At 31.2% G+C, this 23,751-nt stretch overlaps 3 protein-coding genes across 6 annotated transcripts in view; all 3 read left to right on the top strand.

The window, feature by feature from the left end:
* The first annotated feature begins 453 nt into the window (after positions 1 to 453).
* LOC111696888 (beta-ureidopropionase) lies at positions 454 to 10,597 on the top strand. The gene is made up of 13 exons (XM_023466662.1): positions 454 to 602; positions 1,239 to 1,293; positions 2,085 to 2,134; positions 2,788 to 2,854; positions 3,384 to 3,471; positions 4,023 to 4,117; positions 4,541 to 4,634; positions 5,172 to 5,257; positions 5,811 to 5,952; positions 6,258 to 6,363; positions 7,190 to 7,286; positions 8,542 to 8,628; positions 9,598 to 10,597. The coding sequence occupies exons 1-13, from the start codon at positions 502 to 504 to the stop codon at positions 9,679 to 9,681; spliced, it is 1,152 nt and encodes a 383-aa protein (XP_023322430.1). The 5' UTR covers positions 454 to 501; the 3' UTR covers positions 9,682 to 10,597.
* A 4,610-nt stretch (positions 10,598 to 15,207) lies between these two features.
* LOC111696894 (cell wall protein DAN4-like) lies at positions 15,208 to 16,053 on the top strand (the record flags this gene model as incomplete). Its single annotated transcript, XM_023466670.1, has 2 exons — positions 15,208 to 15,306; positions 15,388 to 16,053. Coding segments are annotated over 2 exons (765 nt in total), but the record flags the coding sequence as incomplete, so codon positions are not given.
* Positions 16,054 to 21,632: 5,579 nt separating this feature from the next.
* The window catches only part of LOC111696877 (uncharacterized), a 4,844-nt gene continuing 2,725 nt past the window's right edge, over positions 21,633 to 23,751 (top strand). For 3 of the 4 annotated variants that reach the window (XM_023466630.1, XM_023466633.1, XM_023466631.1), the window contains exons 1-3: positions 21,633 to 21,742; positions 21,891 to 21,964; positions 23,441 to 23,516. In XM_023466630.1, coding sequence (XP_023322398.1) covers positions 21,735 to 21,742; positions 21,891 to 21,964; positions 23,441 to 23,516 — 158 coding nt within the window. In that variant the 5' untranslated portion in view covers positions 21,633 to 21,734. The remainder of the gene's footprint in view (positions 21,743 to 21,890; positions 21,965 to 23,440; positions 23,517 to 23,751) is intronic. The other variant, XM_023466634.1, reaches the window with a different exon arrangement.

Raw genomic sequence — 23,751 nt, forward strand, 5'->3', positions numbered from 1 at the left:
ATCAACGATTAGATTTTATACCACACTCCCCTGACACATTAGTAAAAGTAAATTCAACCTAAAGTCTGACCGCGTCAACCTTGTTGCACCGGCTCACACCGGCTAGTCATGGGCTAGTCCTTTTAAGTGTCTGCTTTATTTACCCAATGTCCGGGCGATACAGTACAAACTGGGACCGGAAAGGTTGACCCGGCTCGGAAATTCAAATGTACTACAGAACGATCGAAGTGGTTGAACCGCATAGATTAGGTTGAATCACATCTTTAGTGTGCCGGGCCAAGCTGAAGAGTAGTAGTTCAACTAAGTCTCCGCGATTCAACGTTATCTTGCTTTTCTTTCAATTTGGTCTTCAGCGAATTTTATATAGAATTGTTTAAATCAAAGTATTTACAGTGACAATAAACTACCTTTTTAAGTTTGTAGAGACAATTAGAAAATTTTGAAATAAATGATATAATTAAAAGAAGATTTGTTTCCAGCTGATAGATAGGTAGCTGAACAATGTCTGGTGAAGTTGAGAGTGTTGAAAGTATCCTGGAGAAGTATATTCCTCCCGGAGAATTAGAATCTATAAATAAAATTCTATATGGAAACCCAGCTCTGTAAGTATATATATATTCCTCCTGGAGAATTAGAATCTATCAATATAATCCTATATGGAAACCCAGCTCTGTAAGTATATATATTCCTCCTGGAGAATTAGAATCTATAAGCAAAATCCGATATCAAACCCAGAGCTCTGTAAGTTTATAATATCGTTATCTTCCCTTTCTATGACACTTTTTCATATTCTGAATGACTCAAATATTCTAATCCCTATATTTTTTAAACCTGATGGTGTAAACCTTTAAAAGCTCAACTATTTTACCCAACAATATGCCTTTTTGTCAGCCATCATCTTGAACGCTTTTAGTGTTTCTCTCAAAATAACAATAAAATAAAATAATATTAGCTTAATATTTTTTAAAATGTGTCATATCCCAGCCTAATCCATAACTACTGACGTTGTTCAAAAAAAAATTTTAAAAAAAATTTATTTTCGTCTTGTTTTTAAAGTTAAATAGCAAAAAATGAATTCGTTCCATTAAACTATTATGTTAAAATTAATATTATTTTTATGAAGAGGATCCACTTTATAAAAATTGTTTAAGAAACAATATCAAATTTGGATAAATTTTAAAGTTTAATTAGAATTGGTTAAAATATTCTCTATTTTAAATATTCTTTAAATATTTTAGTGATCTTGAAATTCCTGCCGAGGTTCTCGAGAAGGCTGAGGCTGAAAACTATCAGGTATAAGAACACCCATAAATCAGTAGAATATGAAGGAGGACGCCATCTTTTTTGTATTTTAAGTTGTAACTAGCTCTCTTTCAAAGTCGACTCACGAAATTTAGGGATTTTTAAACCACACTGAGAACATTACCGTTGTTCTACGGAGTTACCTAATCATAATTTGAGGCAAATTAGTGATTGGGTTTCTGAGTTATGATCGGACATACAGTAAAATTATAAATAACCCTGAATAGTGTTATAGATTAATTGATCACTTCGAAGTTGTCTTTGACTTTAGAAATATTTTGCGGCATTCAACATAGGTTACCTGATTTTAGCAATATTTTTTTTTATAAAACCAATATCACAGAATTGTTCTAATCCTGCCATTTCCAAATTGTGGTCTGCTCAAAAATATCAGAGTTATTAAGAATTATATAAAAATTACAATATATGAAATAAAACTATAAAAATGTCTTGTTATGAACGAAATCATTTATATCTCCGGTAATTGTGAAAGCTCAAAAATAGCAGACCACATTTAGGAAATAACAGGACTAGTGCTAATCTGTGATTATGGTTTTAAAGAAAATATTGGTAAAATCAGGTTAAACGCTGATGCCGCTGAAGAATCAAACAAAAATATTTAACTAAGAAAGTTTTGGAAATAATACAAACATGCCACACGTTTTTTTATAGTATAATGTGTGATTTCTTAACAACTACTACTTTAATTTTGGAAAACAAATTTTTCAATAAATAAAAACCATATTTTTCATTAAAATTTTTTTAAAATTTTATATTTTTAGGTGAAAGCGTTCAGTATTCCTGCCTTACCAGAAGAGACTAGAAGACCCAGGTAAATTTAATCTTGTCGCATAAATAGAAATGCTTTGAGCCGCTTATCCTATTAATGATTTTACCTTTTTACTGTTTCTTTAACTAAAGCAAAAACTAACCCGCAGAGTTTGCCTTCTGAAAGCCAGGATTGTAGATATTTAGAGTCTGATTCACAACAGCACCCTTTAAATCTTTGTCTGATCCATAATGATAAATTTAAAGGGACTGTTCACTTATTTGGGTAATTTCGGGGTAAACTAAATAGCTTATTAGCTATTGATAAGTATTGGTCTTAATTTTCAAAGACAACTGTGGCCGGAGAAAAAGGCGATTTTTCGTTCAGAATTCGAGCGCAATTCTCCGGCCACGGTTGTCTTTGAAAAATAAGACTAATACCAATTAACAGCTAACAGGCTATTTAGTTTAATTGTGGCTTCTCTACATAAGTGACTTGGGCAAGTCTGCTGCAGGAAAACATCTTGGAATTATCAGAATTAAACGCTTTTAAAATTAGAAAACGCCAATATCTTCATCATTATTGAAAAGATAATGGTTTCAAGGGTACCTTTGTGAATTGGGCATTACCATCTTTGTATCATGGGTCACTAAAGATCACACTTATAGTACCTTTAAATTCAATATCCTGCCTAGACAATATTTTTGATTAATTAGGTTGGTTAAGATTGGACTAATCCAGAACAAAATAGTTTTACCAACAGATTCACCGATTCAAGATCAGGTATCCTTAACTTACATATTGTCTAATCTTGTCTAATCTTGTCCAACATTGTCTAATCTTATCTGATCTTGTCTAATCTTGTCCAACATTTTCTAAACTTATCTGATCTTGTCTAATCTTGTTTAACATTGTCCAATCTTGTCTAACATTGTCTAATCTTATCTGATCTTGTCTAATCTTGTTTAACATTGTCTGATCTTGTCTAATCTTGTTTAACATTGTCTAATCTTGTCTGATCTTGTCAAATCTTATCTAACATTGTCTAATCTTGTCTAACATCGTCTAATCTTGTCTAATATTGTCAAACATTGTCTAATCTTTTCAAATATTGTCTAAGTCTAACTATTCTATTATGTGTGTAAAAGTAACAGCACAAAATAAGATTTCAGAAACGATTTTACGCATTTATTTCAGCTTCTTTACTTTAATCTTTACTTTTCGCAGTTGTACAATTGATTTTTGACAGATCATTTAATGCCTTTCAAAGACTTTATTCCAAAACGTTTATTGTTCGTATTTTCTAATTCAGATTTCTGCACTGCATGCTCGTATTGGAGCCATTATAGAGAATGCTGGAAGAGCAGGGGTTAATATAGTCTGCCTTCAGGAAGCATGGAGTAAGTAAATAATAAGTAAAAAGATGTTTACTCTTTCATTGGAGATTGTTTTACTCTAAAATGAAACCTTACATGAAAGTTCTAATTGATTTATTCTGAAGTAATTGAGTCTTTGCCACACACTTAAATTTTCTAATCCCTGTATATTTGGTTTAAACCTGTGATATTTCAAACTTATTTGATCTAACAGATTTCATAGTTTGAAATATCTAAGGTTTACGACAATGTGTTGGAAGATATAAAGGGATATAGGGAGTTTGTGGCAAAGACTTAATTCTTTTGTTATCCATTTATTAACTGAGTAATTGACTTTTTTGGGTGGCAAAGTCATGTTTTTTTAAATAGAATATATTTTTACTAGCTACAGTGTCTTTAGAGTGTACATGAATAATATTTTACAAAAAATTTAAATATTGGTTATCGTCTCAAAAAAGTTAAGATCAGGAATATGAAGAAAACTTTGAATAGAACTTTTCATGCACGAGGTTTCATTTCAAGAATAAAACCAACTCCAAGAAGTAAAAATCTTTTTAAAAATATTTCTATTTTAGCAATGCCGTTTGCGTTCTGTACAAGAGAGAAGCATCCTTGGACACAGTTTGCAGAATCAGCAATAGATGGACATTCAACACTATTTCTAGCAAAGGTTACAATGAACAGTTTTTTAAGGAAATTTGTTAAATTCTTCTCTTCCTCTGCTGCATATGCGTAAAGCACTTTTATCAAATAACCAAAAATTAAAATTGGTTGTAGAATTATGCCATTTATTTATTACATTAGTATTAACATCATCAACCTAAGAATTATAACATCACACAGAACTTTAATTATAGATTTAAAGGAATTGAGATTTAGCTACGAACTCTGATCTTATAATCTCATATAAATGTATATGATTTTATTTTGTATTTAGTTAGCGGAGAAGTATAAGATGGTTATTATAACTCCTATTCTTTAAACATTTTCAAACATGATTTTATCTTGTATTTAGTTAGCTGAGAAGTATAAGATGGTTATTATATCTCCTATTCTTTAAACATTTTCAAACATGATTTTATCTTGTATTTAGTTAGCTGAGAAGTATAAGATGGTTATTATATCTCCTATTCTTGAACGAGATGAAACACACGGAGATGTACTCTGGAATACTGCAGTTGTTATTGGTAAACCATTTAACTGTTTCTTAAAAAATATGACTGTCCCACTTTTTTAATGTTAAAAAAGGGATTTGAGGCTTTGTCCCAAAAAATCTAATTCCATATAACCTGATCTGAGACTATTTGATCTAACAGATTCATAGCTTGAAATATCTAAGGTCTACGACGTTGGGTTGCAGAGATTTAGGGATTAGAAAATCAGGGCTGTGGAAAAGACTTAATTCCTTTGTAAATCTTTAACCTTAGATCTATGCGGCGTTTTTGTGAGCAAAGTAAAATTAGTATTTCTCTTTAATAATACCAGATAAAATATTTATAGTCTTAGTCCCAAAGGAATTAAGTCTTTGCCACAAAATATGATTTTTTATTCCTATATCTTTAAAACCGAATGTCGTAGACCTTGACATTTCAAACTATGAATTCTGTAAGATCCAATATTTTCAGTTTGATATATAAAAGTGTTACACCAGCAGGATGCAAAGATAAAGTGATAAGAACATGTGAGTTTGTGTCAAAAACTCAATTCCTTTTTTATATGTATAGATCAGACTGGGAAAGTGTTGGGTATATCTCGTAAGAACCATATCCCTAGAGTGGGAGATTTCAACGAATCAAGTTATTACTATGAGGTGAGGATTATAAGCTCGTTTTGCAAAATTTAATTTAAAGAAATTAAACGCCAGACCCATTCCAAGGATTTTGCTAATTTGATTTTAATTGATACTTTTCGACACAAAACCATTTATCGATATATTATTAGCAAAGTAATAGATTACTTGCTACAAACTGGAATTTTCTAATCCCTATATTTTTGCAACCAGATGGTGTATACTTTGATATTTAAAACTTAAATTATTTAATCTAGTAGAATTTAACAGTTTTAAATAACAAAGATATACAACATCATATTTTTAAAGAAATATAAATTAGAAAATTAGATTAGTATGCAGAAACAAAGGATGAGACTGCAAAGACGACTCAAAACTCTGAAAATATGACGATTTCAAGGTTTTTGCCCTGAAAATAGTCCTTCAATGCGCTTATTTTATAATTTGTCAAAGAAATAATCTGTTTACAGCCGCCGGGAACCATAAATTTAAGAAAACAGGTAGTATTGATTCCGTACAGTCGTCTATGAAGTCTTATCTTTTGTGGGTAACCCTGTACTATATTAAATTCCAGGGCAACACTGGTCATAGAGTGTTCCAGACAATCTACGGAAAGATTGCTATAAATATCTGTTATGGAAGACACCATCCTCAGAACTGGATGATGTACGGGGTAAACGGAGCTGAGATCGTCTTCAATCCAAGCGCAACTGTTGGTAGGAAATTTATCATCTATATATATATATGTATATATATAAAGTAGTAATCTCTGTTTGTTTGTATGTCTGATCATAACCGATTTGCCTCAAATTTTTATTCAGGAACTCTGTAGAACTACGGAATGTTTAAAATTCGGTGATGTTGATGGACCAAACCTCTGAAGAGTAAAATAAAGTAGATGTTAGTTCCACATTTATTAAAAACATGTTTCGGTCGTGGTTGACCCTCGTCAGTTCTTGAGATTGTTGCTGTCAGGAAGATTTAAACAAACTGTTTATATGTGTATTGTGTATATATCTAGGTTCCCTATCTGAACCAATGTGGAGGATAGAAGCTAGAAATGCTGCTATTGCCAACAGTTATTTTACAGCTGCCATCAATAGAGTTGGAACTGAACATTTTCCAAGGTAAGCATGTAAGATAATTATTATCTTTCGAACTCTCTGATAGAGTTACAGAGTTACCAGCAAAGTTTGAAACGTTTAAAACGACCTTAAAATCTTTTAATACGACAATTAGAAGGCATAATTTGGGGTAGGTTATTGAAAATATTTAATTAGATAGTAAAGAAAATGATAGTGTAATGCTTGCGGAGAGTCATAAATGTCAAAATGAATAAATTCCACACAGTCGTCTCTGAAGTCTTTATTAGTAATCCTAAAGCTGTCTTTCTGTTCATTTGATTTAAATCCAATTCCAATATTTTATTATAAATTCAAATATTTAAATATGGTTTATACAAGATCAGAAATTTAACATAAAGGGAATGATAAATGATGTAGAAATGTCGTCGTTTTCTATCTTTAAAAGTGTTTAATTTTCACATAATTCCGCTGTTGTTTCTGTAACAAGAAATCTTGAAATCACTTTTATAGAAAACCCCACGATTGAAAGTATCAAATTTTACAGAAAAATCATTGATTCATGATCAGACAAAACTTGTAATGGTACCGTTGTTGATCGGACCAACCACTCTAAAACTTTCATAACAATTCTATTTATCTGTAACTAGCTGAAGGGCCCGGCGTTGCCCGTGGAATTTTTGTTTCAAATAAAAAAAAAAATAGTTTCGAATATTTTAGCCAATAACGCTTCTCGGCCACCCATGAGTGTCCACAAAAAAAAATCAGCCAATTCGGTCCAGCCGTCGTTGGCAGGCTATACGCAACATATATATGAATGTCTTGTTTTATTATATAGAAAGAAAAAAGGGAAAAAAAACCTATTTTACAGGGAATTTACCTCAGGGGATGGTAAACCAGCACACAAGGAGTTCGGACATTTCTACGGATCCAGTTATATCGCAGCTCCTGATGGCAGCAGAACTCCTGTAGGATTTACTTGAAAATAATTTTGATATTTATCCCATTCTGTGCAATATTATTGACGTTGCTCATATCAACTCTTTAACTTTTTCTCCCGGAGAACAGTAAATATATTTTTCTTAACCCAATGGAGTGAAAATGATGAACTGCAAATTTTCATCAGATGTAGCCATGAAGTTTTAAAAAAAATAAAAAACTTTTTTAGCATTTAGACATATTAATATTATCAATAATACAATTAACTCTACTCATTAATTAATATTGACAAGTTAAATCGATTAATAATGTTGCTTAAAGAATGGGATAAAATTACATATTTTACCGCCTTTTGACCAACATTACTGACCTATGATTACCCCAACAGAGGGAGGTTAAGTTACTTAACGTCCCTTGGGACAGTTATGCAAAATAACCAACCGCTCTGCGAATTTTTCATGACAAAGTTTTGATCCCAAAAAAAGACGATAAAATTGTGTGCAATTAACTACTTTTTCGGGAAATTAAAAATCTTACTTAACCACGGGTTCCCTCGACCAATTTTTGTCTACAAAACATCCCTCTCTCCGCTCTGGATGTTTTGCAGACAAAATTGGTCTGGGGAATCCTTGGTATAGTAAAATTCCCTTAACTTCCCTTTTAAGCAGTTGTAAATAATTATACTTAAAGCGAGAATTTCCCTCGGGAGAAAAAGTGTTTTCATCGAAATTTCATCAAAAAAGTCTCGAAAATACGTCGAAAAGTAAATTCCCTGAAAAATTGGCAGTTCTCTCTGGTAGATCTTTGCTAATAGTGGAAAACAATTTTTTTTCTTAAAAACAAAAGCAAAAAAAATCAGAATACTTACCTTTCTAGTTATATGTCGTTGCAATCTTGAAACCTAATATTTCAAACCATGAATTACTTGAGCTCATAGATCTAAGTTTGGAATGAATTTTACACATAAACAATCAGATAGCTTTCCTTTTCACATGTTTTTCAAACAAAATGAACACTCATTTAAGATCTGGATCTAAGTAACGAGAAATAGAGAAAATTATGAAGCATAAACTGCAAGCTTTAAATCTAAATCCAATTCCACACCTAAATAAAAATGATCTTAGGCCCTGGTCGTGGCTTGAAAAATGGCAACAAATTTATAAAACTCCTTAATTTTCATTATTTTTTAATTAGATACATAACAAATAATATAGGGGCTGAGCCGAGATACATTTAACAAATAATATAGGAGCTGAGCCAAGATACATTTAATAAATAATGCAGGGACTGAGCAGAGTGAAAGATGGATTGCTGATTACTGAGGTGGATTTAAACCTGTGCAGACAAATTACAGATAAATGGGGACTAAGGGTAAGACAAAAATACAATTATTACTTCTTCAAAGGGTCCGGTAGTTCGTTTTCGGCGAATACTTGTTTATACTTTTTATCAATTTTTATCAGCGAGGAGCAATTTTTGGAACTATGCTTTAAAGGGAGTGACCGGCTATGTAAGGTAGTTGAACTGAGTATGCAGTGTTGTGAAAAACTTCTTTCGGATTCATTTGAGACATATTAAACTTTTTAAAGATCTGTAAATCCTGAGTTTGAGCGCAAATTCGACATTCAAAACTTGGGGGTGGATACGTTTTCAAAATTAGTTTTTTTAATTATTAAATAATGACAACGAAAAATAAAGTAAAAATTATACAGTAATCTAATTAGATGGTTAGGAACATATATTTCGCAAAAGAAATTTGTCAATAAATCAATGCTAAATCGATTATTATTTCGTTGTCATTATTATATTGAATTTCTTATTTAGTTTGAATTTATTCGCAGATTTCTTCAAATTCTTCAAATGTCGTCTTTTCAATAATAATTCTAGAAAATCTGCAGAAAACCTTTGTCAATAATGAGAAACCAGAAACTAATAATTGAACAAAATTACTTATTTTCGATGATAAGATTAATTTTTATTTTCTCAACACCTTCCTATACACTGCATACCCAGTTCAACTGCCTTACATAGCTTGTCACTCCCTTTTAATAGCGCTTTGCGGCTCTTTTCTACCAACAATATAAGCCTTTAAATACTTCTTTGCAAGTCGCCATCTTTCATTGGAACCCAATCAACAAATAATCTTGTTGAGTTTTCTGTTTAAATTGAGTGTTTTTCCAAAATTGTAAAAGTTGACATTATGTTGACATTTTCTCCTTAGCTAAATTATTTTCTTTTAACCTTTTTAAGTTTATTGAAGTTGTATACCAAAACCTTCACAAGCTACTTAATAAAAAACAAGTTTACTATTATTGCTGTCTTAATATAATTGTTTCTTAGTTAACCCAGAGGCTTGATTTGTATGCAGCCAGCTTTACAGCAGCGGTCAACCTCGACTACAAACCTCCAGTTATTGGAAAATAGTTTCTCGTCAAATTGTTGGGATTGATTTTACTTTTGTTCCAGTTGTTTTGATACAGGGTGTCCCAATAAACATGGGAATTAAGAGACAACTTGAAAGTCGTCTTTGATAGTTGAAAAAAATGACAAAAAGTGAATCATTAAAAGAATGCATGTCTTCTGAGCTCTTCAAAATGTGGTCTGCCCTCTTTATATGTTTAAAATTGACGAGACATCAAACATTTGAACAATTTAATAATGGAGAGTTTGGGCAGATTTGTCTATAACTCCGTCAATTTTGATGATGCGAAAATGGTAGACCACATTTTGGAATTCCCAAGTCTTGTAGTTTTAGATGTCAAGTTTTTATCTGAGATACTACTAAAATTGTGTGTGTTAACGTATAATGCCGCAAGGAACAAAGACGATATTAAAGTCGTCACTTAATTCCCATGTTTATTGGGACAACCTGTATCTGTAAATATTTTTTCAGTTTCAGCTTTGATAATCATGCAGTCAACCTAAGTCATGCATGCAGTCATGCACTTACATATGTTCTTTTTTAAATTTAGTTTTGTTTATCGAAACAAATTATCCACAATTTTAATTAAAAGTTTAATATTTAATATTTTTTGCTAAATGCTGTGGTAATGATTTTTCTGCAATATTTTATGAAAAATACAATTATAAATCACTTCAAGATGTCGGTTGCATGTGAGATATATTTTTGAGAAACTGTATCCATGTAATTATTTCTACCATTGATTGATATAAACATTTGTGTTTGCTATACTTTATGCAATATGTAACAGAGCTAATTAACTAAAACTATTTTGATGGACCTAATAATTAATTACAATATTGCATAACTTTTGTATCTACACTGTTTGTAAAATGTATCTACATAAATTTTACAATAATAAATAATGTATACAAAGCGCATTAACAAACCTGTATGTATAAAATGCCTTATTTTTCACATTAGCTTTATGTGAGGTAAATAAAAGGTAGTTAAAGTAGTAAAAATTTAAATTTTTAAAATAAAGATGTGTATTGATTTGTATATAAATGGTAGAACTCAGGGTAGTGGGGAATTATAAATAAATTCTTGAATAAATGTTGATAAAAAAGTTTCAACTTGTCGGTGGTAGTGAGGGTAGTGGGGAATTGAAAAATAAATTATTGAATAAATGTTGATAAAAAAGTTTCAACTTGTCGATGGTAGTGAGGGTAGTTTAAAAAAAAAAAAAATTTTGAAAAAAATGTTGATATATAGATTTTAAAAAGTCGGAGGTAGTGAGGGTAGTGGCAAATTGAAAAATAAATTAATGAATAAATGTTGAAAAAAAAAGTTTCAACTTGTCGGTGGTAGTTAGGGTAGTGGGGAATTGAAAAAAAAATTATTGAATAAATGTTGAAAAACAAGAAAAGTATCTGCTTACTACCATACATACCTATGTTAATAAAAAATTCACCTATTTTTCAGCAAAAAAAGGCATTTTATACGTTCACTTAACAAACAAGTTTTGGACTTCTTTAATAAACTGAACACAATTCAAAACTATTGGAAAGGAGGGATCAGATTTAATAAATAGAGAGATATACAGTCGTCGTCGTACATATCAAGACAATGAAGACGACTTTCCAGTTCAATTTTGGTTTTGCAAACCGCATGCAGAGTGGTTACACATAAACATGGAAACAAAGAGAAGCTGTCAATCAAGAGGTTTTTGTTTTGTTAAACTAGACTGAATATATTTGTTAAACTAGACTGAATATATTTGTTAAACTAGACTGAATATATTTGTTAAACTAGACTGAATATATTTGTTAAACTAGACTGAATATATTTGTTAAACTAGACTGAATATATCGAATAGACTGAATATATCGAACCGATTTTCAGGCAGTAAGACGTATTGAAGACGGTATACGAGACAGTACACCAAATGAAACATAGTCCGTCCTAGTATACGATTTTTTTTACCCCCCAACCCTTCCCACGACCCCCCTCCTGTCATTTGTGTACATAACCACTAATTTTCAGCAAAATTATCATTTTTTTTATCATTTTAGGGTTAAGCTGGATTAAGACAGACTAGGGGGCCGAGCGCCGCGGCAAGGAAAGGCTAGGGGGCCTGGCGCTGCGACCAAATGACCAATTATATTCATGTGTAACATATGAGATCCATGTACAAAATTGATAGGAGGGGGGCCCGGGGGAGGGGGTCTAAAAATGGTAATCTAGGATATTATCAATGAAACATCTCATACAGTGGACGGCGTTTTATCAATGCAATGAGGACGACTTTTCAATTTAGGTTTTGATTTCAAACAAGCTTATTTTCAAATTTAAGATTACAAGATTACAAGATTACAAGATTACAAGGTTACAGGATTTCAAGATTACAATATAAAAGATTACAAGATTACAAGATTACAAGATTACAGGATTACAAGATTACAAGATTACAATATAAAAGATTACAAAATTACAAGATTACAAGATTACAAGATTACAAGATTTCAAGATTACAAGATTACAAGATTACAAGATTACAAGATTACAAGATTACAAGACATTAGAAGAATCTGTTAATTGAAAGCTTCTCTTTGTTTCCTTGTTTATGTGTATTCAAGCTGTTAGTAGTAATAAAAATCGAAATAGATATTCGTCTTCATTGAATTGATATTTACGACGACAACTGTATAATAAGATAAATGTGCATTAGTCTAACTAAGTTTTAATTAGGTTTAGATTACAAAGCTGTAGTTAAAAAAAATCAAATATAAATTAGTTTAAAAAGAATTAAATGATTTTATTCAGAATTAAAAAATAATATGAAATTATCTTCAGACAAACTTTGCTCTAAAGATTTTGTGCAGTTTTATTTATTTAAACATTTAAATGTTTTTCATTCACATTTTACAGTACTTATATAATCATGCAATTCATATTTTAATAATATACCATTGAGAAGATTATAATATAGTTATTATGAAAACAATTTCTCTAGTTTAAGTATTCCATGAAGAATCAGAGCTATATCTTTCCATTTAATGATAAACCATATAAAGCAGCAAATACAAATATACTGTTTCGATCTGGAGTTTTTTAAAAATAATAGGTTCTAACTAAAAATGTTAAATGGGACTGATTTATTACTCGCCTTAACCTCTACCTTTTTAATCCTTATATCAACAACTAGCTGAAGGGTCTGGAGTTGCCCGTTGAAAAAAAAAATTAAAAAAAAAATAAAAAAAAAAAAAAAAATCAAATTTATTTTAAGCCCTTAATAACCCCTGCCAACCATGAGTGTCCACCAAAATTTCAGCCCAATCGGTCCAGCCGGCTATACGCAACACATATATATGAATGTCTTGTTTTTTCAAATTGCTAAAGTTTGAAATATCAAAGGTTTACAGCACCATTAATAATTGTGTTATTTCATTAATAGAAAATTAAAGTTTGAAGCAAGTAATAAATTTCATTTCCTGAAATCAATATATTTTGACAGAATCCTTATGCAAAACTTCAATTCAATATTATAAATGAGTATTTTCATGATTAACCATATAGTTATTATTTTCTCTCTCATGCAAGAGTACAAGTGTAACTGTAAGCTATGTTATAAGATGTAAATGGTAGTCAGGAGATAGCCAAGGTTCAATGCGATCCTAGTCAAGCTCATTCAAATCAACTTAAATCTAAAAATACAATTATGATTATTTTATACTCCTATTTCTATTTAGATTTTAGGAATTTTTGGAAATTATTTTTCGATGTTTCTTTGTATACAAATTTAATATTTCTTTTTTATCCAAAGATGTTTTTGGATTTCGGAAGTATTTTTGTTGCAATTTTTTGTAATGAAAATTGAACTTACAAAATACAATTAGGCTCATAAAACAGTAGACTGTGGACTCAAGTTATAATACTGAATGGTCCAATGAACATGAAACAGTGCACAAAGAGTACAAACCCATTTCACTTAATAATTTGACTTCCAAGCTGCTACAACCTACAATGTCAAATAAACATAAGATTCCTTAAATGTCATGTTAATATTCCACAGTGTTATGGGTATCACTGTACTAGATTTTGAAATCATTGTGTGTTTATCTTTAGGAATACACATGTACAGGAAACGAATCTTTGCAACAAAATCTTATTTTCTAATTTGTATATCTTCTCAACCAAAAGTAATAGACCTTAGATATTTCAAACTATGCATTCTGTTAGATCAAATCGTCTAAGTTTGAAATATCAAAGGATTACGCTATTAGGTTGAAAAGATATAGAGGTTTAAAAGTTTGTGATATAAACACAATTTTGATAAAGTTTGATTGAAACAATACATCTTTAAAGGAATCGAGTTTTTGTATCAAACTCTGAATTTCTAATCGCTTTATCTGTACAACAACAAACTCTAAATCCTGGTAGATCAAGAAGTATCAAAGGTTTACAAAGACGGATTGTAACGGTTCAGGGATTAGGAAAAAATGTGTACGGCAAAACCACATTCCTTTCTGACTGTTTTCCTTGAATATTGATTAGATTGACAAAATGTTGATGATCAAGCACTTTATCTTTCTTATTTTTCTATTGCAGGTAATTACTCATAAAACTTGTTATTTTGCCAAATTAAAGAAAATTCTTAAAATACATTTAGGGTTACCAACAGAGAATAAGACATTATAAAGACGACTGAAACTTTAATGACAGTGAATCCCAGACATATGAATACATAGCAAGAGTTTTTTATAATGTCGTATTACATATTTAAGATCAAATGCCGGGGAAAATGAGTTTAATATATGAATGCAATTGATATATTAATATTAATCTCATTTTTCCGCGGTATTGGATCTTATCATCTTTCACGGGCTGGGACATGTAGGCCAATAGTTGTACCGGCACGAAATGAAATATTTCTGCAAAAGGTTCTTGACTGCCATCTAACCGCCACTAATTGTGTATACCCATAGATTAATAACAATAGAACACTATATGTCGTCTTTTCAAGATTTGGGGGTATTTCTTTCACAATACCCCTGCAAAAGCCCAAGGAAGTTATTCTCATGCTGCGTTGAATGGCAACACAGAGTGAGAGAGCATGCGCGTAACTCCTTTTGCCTTAGGATTATTTTGGACGAAAAATCCCAAAATCTGAAAAAGAAGACATTTAGTGTTACATCTATGATAATACTAATTCAGGGATAAAGTTTTACAACTTTCAAAGAAATACTCTAACATTTTAATTTCATATCCAAAGGTACCTGTTGTAGAAAATATCGCATATACAAACCTTTGATAGATCTCTGTACTCTCTTATCTCTGAGTAAAACATTGGATGTAGAAACCCTTCAATAAGAATACACTGTATCTACTATCTATAGGTAGAGGATACCAATCAAACATCATCAATTAAAACAGATTCTGTAGAAGTTGGCTCTACTCCATTAGTTGTTGTTCTTCCAAAAACAACAACAACAACTACAACAACAACAACAACTACAACAACAAAAACAACATCATCAACAACAACAACAACAACAACAACAACGACAACAACAAAAACAACAACAACAACAATAACAACAACAACAACAAGAACAACAACAACGACAACAACAACAACAACAACAACAACAACAACAATAACAACAACAATAACAACAACAACAACAACAACAACAACATCAACAACAACAACAACAACAAAAAAGCCATTAGACTCAACTCCATTTATAGTTGTTACACCATCCAAAACGCCCGTGGGTTCAACTCCATTTAAAGTTGTCCTGACAACAACAATCTCTGAGATTCCAGTTCTGATTTCTTCAACTTCAACCATGACAACAACAACAACAACAACAACAACAACAACAACAACAACAACAGCAACAACAACAACAACAACAATCTCTGAGATTCCAGTTCTGATTTCTTCAACTTCAACCATGACAACAACAACAACAACAATCTTTGAAATTCCAGTTCTGATTTCTTCAACTTCAACCATGACAACAACAACAACAACAACCACAACAACAATCTTTGAAATTCCAACTCTTATTTCTTCAACTTCAACCGTGACAACAACAATCTTTGAGAGATCAACTCTCATTTCTTCCACTTCGACCATGACAACAACAACAATATTAACTACAGCAATAATAAAAAGAACAAAATCAACAACATCATCATCATCAACAACAACAACAACAACAACAACAACAACATCATCATCATCAACAACAACAACAACAAAAACAAAAACAACAACAACAACTACAACACCAACATCAACTACAACAACAACAACAAAAACAACAACAACAACAACAACTACAACACCAACATCAACTACAACAACTACAACAACTACAACAACTACAACAACTACAACACCAACAACATCAATAACAACTACAACAACTACAACTACTACAACAACAAAAACAACTACAACAACTACAACAACTACAACAACTACAACTACTACAACAACTGCAACTACTACAACAACTGCAACTACTACAACAACTGCAACTACTACAACAACTGCAACTACTACAACAACTACTGTAAACCAGGTAAAGTATTTACTATACTTAATCTATTTATCTCCGTAAGTTAAATTATTGTTTGTTGGTTTCTGTATTTTTCTCTTTTTCTCAGGAGTTATGTGCAGAGTGCAGAAATGTGCTGGAAGGGGAATTTAAAGGAGAATATAAACTAAGGGTAAAAAAAAGTTTTCAATCTTTAATTTTTAATGAGGATTAACTCGTCATTGGAGCTAGAGTTTAATTTTCAGACTATAACCAGCTCTAAGCGAAAGTGTTCAGAGGCGCAACTAGCACTTTTGCTAGGGGGTGGGGGGCAAAATATTATTTTGTAATGGTCTGGTGTAGGGGGGCTTGCCGCCCCTTTAGAAAATTTCCAAAATAAAAGTGCATTTTTTAAGGGTTTGATGTCGAAAAAAGGAAATTTTCAATTGTTGCATGCAGATCTGGCTGTGTTCAATTCAAATCGCTTTTTTCTTGTGTTTTTAAAAAATGTATACTTTCAACAACTGTAAAATTAACGATATGAGTCCATCAATTCTTTTCAGGTGTGCGCGGGGCGATAAAGAAAATTGGTTAAGTACCTGGTTTAATTACAGATACAATTACAAGAAATAATCATTTTATATATTCTGAAAAAACATCAAACTACATAAATAATTTTAATCATCTACTTTGAAAAAGGACAGATAATGTTACGTTTTCTCCTGAAGTTACTGAATTTATGATTAATCATTCTAACCAACATTCATAATCTTATTTCATTTTCGATTTTATAGAAGTTCTTTCAAAAAGATACACAGGTTACAGTTACCAAATATGATAATCAGTTAGTAGTTTGCCAGGTTCAGTCTCAGAATGTTCTCTAGATTTGGAACTGAGTTTTTGCCGCAAACTCAAATATTCTAATCCCTAAATCTTTGCACCGCGTGGTGTAAACCTTTGATATTTCAAACTTAGAATATTTTACCAAAATAATTTAAAGTTTAAATACAGTTCAGAATTTTTTGCATTAAATGTTTACAATATTAGCTTTGAGAATTCAGAAAGATAAAAATATTTTTTTAAAACTAACCATAGAAGAATACAATAAATTGTTTGGTTTTATTATTCCTGACTCCTTTGATAATCTTTCTTTCTTGTAATTACCCCAAGGACTCTGGGGGGGGGGGTAAGTAACCCAAATAACCCTCCTTACTTACGCCCGTGTTTACATCTACTTTGGTTTATTTTTTAGGCCAGTAGCTCTAGACAATGTGATGATGGTTGTCTGTATGAATCTGATGAGAACATGTTCTGTTTCAATTCTGGTGAAAGTCTTGAGGTCTCTGAGTGCGCTAGATCAACTGACCGACCAGATATAGTCTGCCCAGCTGAGAAGATTGTTATGGATGGACCATTACATGGAACATATTCTCTTAAGGTTATCCAATATCTATTCGTCGTCGTATATATTAATAAAATGAAGACAACTTTTGAGTTAAATTTATATTTTCATCATTTCTATTTGCCTAAAGCAAAATTACTTTAAACAATATAAAAATTTTAAATTTTATCCTAATACTCATATCTGGATATCGCATTTTATGAATGACAGGTTTGCCAAAAAACAGGTGCAATACAAGACTTTTAGCAAGAGTGTAGTTTAGTTATTCAGAGGTGGTTTTAAGAAATGGAGTCTAGCTTGGTATAGTTTAGTTATTCAGATGTGGTTTTCAGAAATGGAGTCCCAATTGGTCCCAGTCTAGTGTTTTTCGTTTTCTAAAAATGTGGTATGATGACAGCACTGCGAAGCTTGATAGATTTTCGCACATTGCTTTGAAACTAACACTGGGTTTGCAGAACTTATGCAGTTTCTTCATATTTGATTTTGTGAGATATATCCTCATTCAAAGCATGGAGAGCAGAGACATCTGGCGGCCAACTATTTCGGCGTTTTAAGTGAATTGTATCCAAAACGAATAAAAATATTATGAAATATTAAATATATACGAATGCGCGAAAAATAATCAATGACTTTAGGTTGTAATATCTGAATGATTTGTTTGAAATTAAATTGATTATTTTACGATACGAGTCGTATATTACAACTTTCTGAATTTGTCATGGAAGCTACGTTCCTCAGTATAAGTATAGTTTTTAACAATTTTCTCCTTTTAGACGCAACAGATAGAAGTAAGATTAGTAGCGATCAAAAGCAATTATTTTTCGCCGTAAGCCTATACCCCCTTTCATTGTTCGCGAACACTCCTTTAAAAAAAAAAAAAATTATGACATTTACAATTAACTATTACATTCTGTACAGGTTAATTTTATAATCGAATTTTTTTTAATCCAGGACACTGACAAAAAAACATCAATTAGTGTATCGTCCCTTTGTGCTCGAATTCGGAACGAAAAATCAGCTTTTTCAACGGCCATAGTTGTCTTTAAAAGGCAAGATCAATATTAATAAATGGCTAATAAGCAATTTAGTTTACCCCGAAATTACCCAAATAAGTGAACGGTCCCTTTAATGGGAAACTTCACATGCAAATAATCATAATTTTTCGAAAAATCAGCCTTTTCACCGGCCACAGTTGTCTTTAAAAGGCAAGAATAATATTAATAAATAGCTAATAAGCTATTTAGTTTACCCCGAAATTACCCAAATAAGTGAACGGTCTCTTTAATGGGAAACTTCACATAAACATAATCATAATTTTTACTCAGATAAATATGTTTAATGACCATTTAATTGTGTAATGAATCGGACATGGTTGACTCTTTGATCAAAGTTAGAAATATTAACGGTTTCCAACATCTTTAGACATCAAGTTGCCAAGTTATAAAAAGTAGAAGATTTTACTGTTAAACGAGCAATTAGTTCTTTTTATTTTCAGATGTCGAATGTTGTGATTTGCCTGGATGGATGCTTGTACGAAAAAGATAACGAACTGTACTGCTTTCAGCCAGGAGAATATACTGTACAATAAACCAAACTGGTTTATTTTTAGAGTATTCTACAAATAAACCAAACTGGTTTATTTGTAGAATATACCGTACAATAAACCAAACTGGTTTATTTGTAGAATATACTGTACAATAAACCAAACTGGTTTATTTGGAGAATATTCTGTAAAATACACAAAACTGCATATTTGGAGAATATATACTTACTATACACAAAACAACTTATCTAACTGTGTCCAAGGGAGGCTTTAGGTTTTAAGATAGGGGGGGTAACTCCCTGTTGCTAAAAAGTTCTATTTACCCCCCTAACCCTTCTAATATTAATTTATCTTATAACGAATAAAGAAAAATTATGGATTGAACTTTATATGCATTATAACATTATACATATCATATCATATTATTCTAATGAAGAGACAATTATTTTTTATATCCTGCAATTATTCTTAATCTTTTAGTAAATAATGCTTCTTAAATCATGCCAATTTTTTTTGCAGGAGACTGCAAGTAGTTACTATGTTTATTTTTAAGTTAAAAAAAGTATTTCATAAGAATGCTAAAAATTTATAAATAAATTATAAATTTATAAATAAATTGATTTTTAGTTCAAAATAAAAATAAAACATATCCTCCCATCTTCCAATCCATAATGATTTAGTTTTCTTGGTCCGCTTGAAATAATGGTATTAAAAACACTGTTGTCCGAAATTATGCATCGCCATTCTTTCCAAGTTGACCAACCTGTCGGTGGTCATAGATGACCTGTTCCAGGACAAAAGCCTTTGTAATGCCTTTGAAAAAATAACGTGGGGGGGGTACCGGTACACGCCCCTAATTTCACTTAGGAGAGGGGTAATGGACTGCAACCCCCCCCCCCTGAGACCGCCTATGACTGTGGCTTATTTTAAACGATTTACAATGTCTGCTTAAACAGTAGAAATATTCATATCCAAAATTGTATTCATTGAAATTGTAATTATAGATCTATTTTAAAGACAAATAAATTTGTAAAAATCAAAAGACATTTTACGAAGTGACTTGAGTAGTGTTTATAAAATATTATATGTCGTCTTTACCACTGTAAACTAGAGAAGGAGAAGATTAAATTTATGCTTGACTGGAGTCTAAAACTAAAGAACTAAAATTTCCGAAGTTTCAGCTTAAATGCCATTTCTCACTTAACTTGAACCTGAATTTTTAACCCTGGGGTTAAAATTTTGCGAGTTAAAATTTAAACCCAGAAATCCCGCATTCAACTATGAACGATATTTCAATCATGAAAATGATTAAATCTGACGATTTGAGATTATAAATCTTTTCCCATTATCCTGAATAACCAAAGACATCGTGTAATCCAAAATATATTTTGAAATTTGAAATTGAAATTATGAAACAGAGCAGCTGATGTTGAGTAATCTCTGTGGATTTGTAATTCTCGTAATTCTGATTGGTTGAAATTTATCCCGGGAAATTTAAATTTCCCTTCAGGTTTAAATTGAGAAAGATTAATATTTAAACTCAACTCATTATTTTTCAGAACTTTTAAGCTGTAACTTAAATTTCGCGCATTCTTTAGTTTTAGACTCTGGAAGGTTAAAATGTTCTCCTGTAGACTGGTTTAGTTTTAGACTCTGGAAGGCTAAAATGTTCTCCTGTAGGCTGGTTTAGTTTTAGACTCTGGAAGGTTAAAATGTTCTCCTGTAGGCTGGTTTAGACTCTGGAAGGTTAAAATGTTCTCCTGTAGGCTGGTTTAGACTCTGGAAGGTTAAAATGTTCTCCTGTAGGCTGGTTTTTTAGACGGTACAACTTAGAGACTTCGTAGCTCCTCTAGTTTTGCTTATACACACAAGTATGAAAAAAAATCTATTAGGTCACTTAGAAGAAATTCAAAATTTTTTTGTTCTTCCTAATTGCTATTGAATAAGAGGAGTTACGTCCCACGAAACATGACAGTTGGTGAATAGTTTTTAATGTCTTCTCCATGATACTGTATTAGTCATTTAAGATGTTTTGCAGTTTATTTCGTTAAACACATCTTTTACTCAAACATATATCTATTTGAAATCAATTTTACAATAAACTTACTGCCATTTAGTATTTCTTATTATCATCTTTGGTATCAAACAATTTAACAAATTATGGAAAAAGACATTTTAAACTATTCATCCACTGTCATGTTTCGTGGGCCACTCTGTATGATTGAAAGCATACCTCAGTTTAATGTGTAACTTGTATGATATGAATATTAAGAACTTTGAATAAAAAACTGGTTTTTGGTTCAATAAATCTCAGGAAACATGTTAGTGGGATTTCCAAAACCTGGTCACAGGGGGGTAGAGTTACCTAAACAATATAATATCAACAAAAATATTTTTTCAAATACGTCATTTGTATTTTAAAAAGGTCCACAGTTTGGATTAAATTTGTGTTTAAAATCTGGTGTTTAATGCGCAATATTGAGCACCCCTTTTTGCGTGCGTGTAGTAGTATTATAAGGTTGAATATACTAAAATGGCGCAGTTGACACAATTAGATTCAAAGCACCAGGCACAGACATGTTTAGGTCAAAATTCAGCAGATAGTTTTTTCTATTTTGTATGCATTACATTTTTTTATTCTAGTGATAACTAATTCAGTTCTAAGATATTTATCTTTAAAGAAACATTATTTAATTCTGCATAAAAGAGAAAATGTTGAATTTATTTTACAAGCTATTTTCTACTTTGTATCTGTTTTCCTTGTCTGCTGGCAGCTCCTCCACAGAACCAACGACAGGAAAGAGCAGGTACAATTGTGGCAAAAAAAAAAATTTTGATTTATGTATGTATAACCCTAGTATTGTTGTAAGTTTTAGTAATTTGTAAAGTTGTGCTCCTTTTTTAGGAACAGTTTTAGAAGTAATTTTCTTTTCCAAATTGTAGAGTTAAAAATAATATCGATTTAAATTTACTTTGAGATCATGGATTTCTAAAAGTAAATAAAAAAATAAATAAAAACTAAATAAATAAAAACTTTGGTAAAAAAGCCCCAATTTTCTGAAGTCCTAGGACAAAATGTTATTGGAAATGTAGTTCTGAGTTTTTAATTCCTGGGACTTTTTCCTAAAATAGTATGGGGGCTGCCAATAAAGTCTCAGAAAATAAGATCACAGGATAAAAAGTCCTGAAGAAAATATATCCGAAGAAAAAATGCCAAGCAAAAAAGTCCTAAATCTTGTGAAAATGATGTCAAGTCTAAGACTTTTTCATAAAAAATACTTTTTTTCTATGCATCTGTATTTTGAATATAGCCATGGGTGTTTTTAATGTCGTCAATGCATGGTTGTAAATATCCTTTGTTCCCATGCATTTTCTACTGTAATAGGATTTTTTTCCGGGACGTTTTTGTATAGAATCATACTGGAACCAGAAAAAATCCTATAAAATAAAGTTTCAAAATGGTAGGACTTTATTTCTAGAGACTTTTTATTTCAAGGAATTTTTTTCCACAGGACTTTTTTTAGTCCCATTTATGATTTTATTTCCGAGAAATTTTTTTCAGATAATTTTTTTGGTGGTTACCGCACCTAAGTCTTTCTTGGGGTCATTTGAGTTGCCACAACAACTTTGGGTCCGATCGGTTCAGCCGTTTTGAAGTTTATTCGATACAAATAACAAACAAAACAGTCCAATTCGCATAAAGATAAAGGTTTTTACAATGTACTCCATGCTATTTTGTGATAAATTATCGATTGAACTGCGTCTCTTTTAATTTTATCATGTTTATCACCATTCTTTCCCCATATTCTACATACTGTTTACTTTGTACTATTACTGTGTACTGTGTGCTAAATATCCTTACTTCAGGAACTTTAAGTATCAGAAGATCTTGTTGTGTACTGTGTACTGTATATTCCTGTACTTTAGGAACTATAGTATCTGAGGACCTTGTTGTGTACTGTGTACTATATATCCTGTACTTTAGGAACTATAGTATCTGAGGATCTTGTTGCGTACTGTGTAGTGTGTACTCTTATATATTGTACTTTAGGAACTAAAGTATCTGAGGATATTGTCGAGTACTGTGTACTGTATATCCTGTACTTTAGGAACTATAGTATCTGAGAACCTTGTTGTGTACTATGTACTGTATATCCTGTACTTTAGGAACTATAGTATCTGAGAACCTTGTTGTGTACTGTGTACTGTATATCATGTACTTTAGGAACTATAGTATCTGAGAACCTTGTTGTGTATTGTGTACTATATATCATGTACTTTAGGAACTATAGTATCTGAGAACCTTGTGACCAACGTGAAGGAAATAAACATCTACTTGAATATACCAGCTGACTGCAGGAACTTAAATCTAAGAGAAAATTACAAATAATTTTTTTCCAAAGCAATTTTTTATTCGATCTCAAAACTGTTTCATGTTAAATTGTATTTTTGTTAAACTTTGCAATATCTTTATTCTAAAAAAAATAAAAAAGTTGAAAAATTATTCAGAAACAACCGTTACACCACATTCGTTTTTGGATAGTTTTTGGATATTTTTTGGATAGTTTTTAAATAGTGGATGCTTGTACGAAAA

The sequence above is a fragment of the Eurytemora carolleeae genome, unplaced genomic scaffold (genome assembly GCF_000591075.1).
Source record: "Eurytemora carolleeae unplaced genomic scaffold, Eaff_2.0 scaffold186, whole genome shotgun sequence".
In the NCBI taxonomy this organism is placed as follows: domain Eukaryota; kingdom Metazoa; phylum Arthropoda; class Copepoda; order Calanoida; family Temoridae; genus Eurytemora; species Eurytemora carolleeae.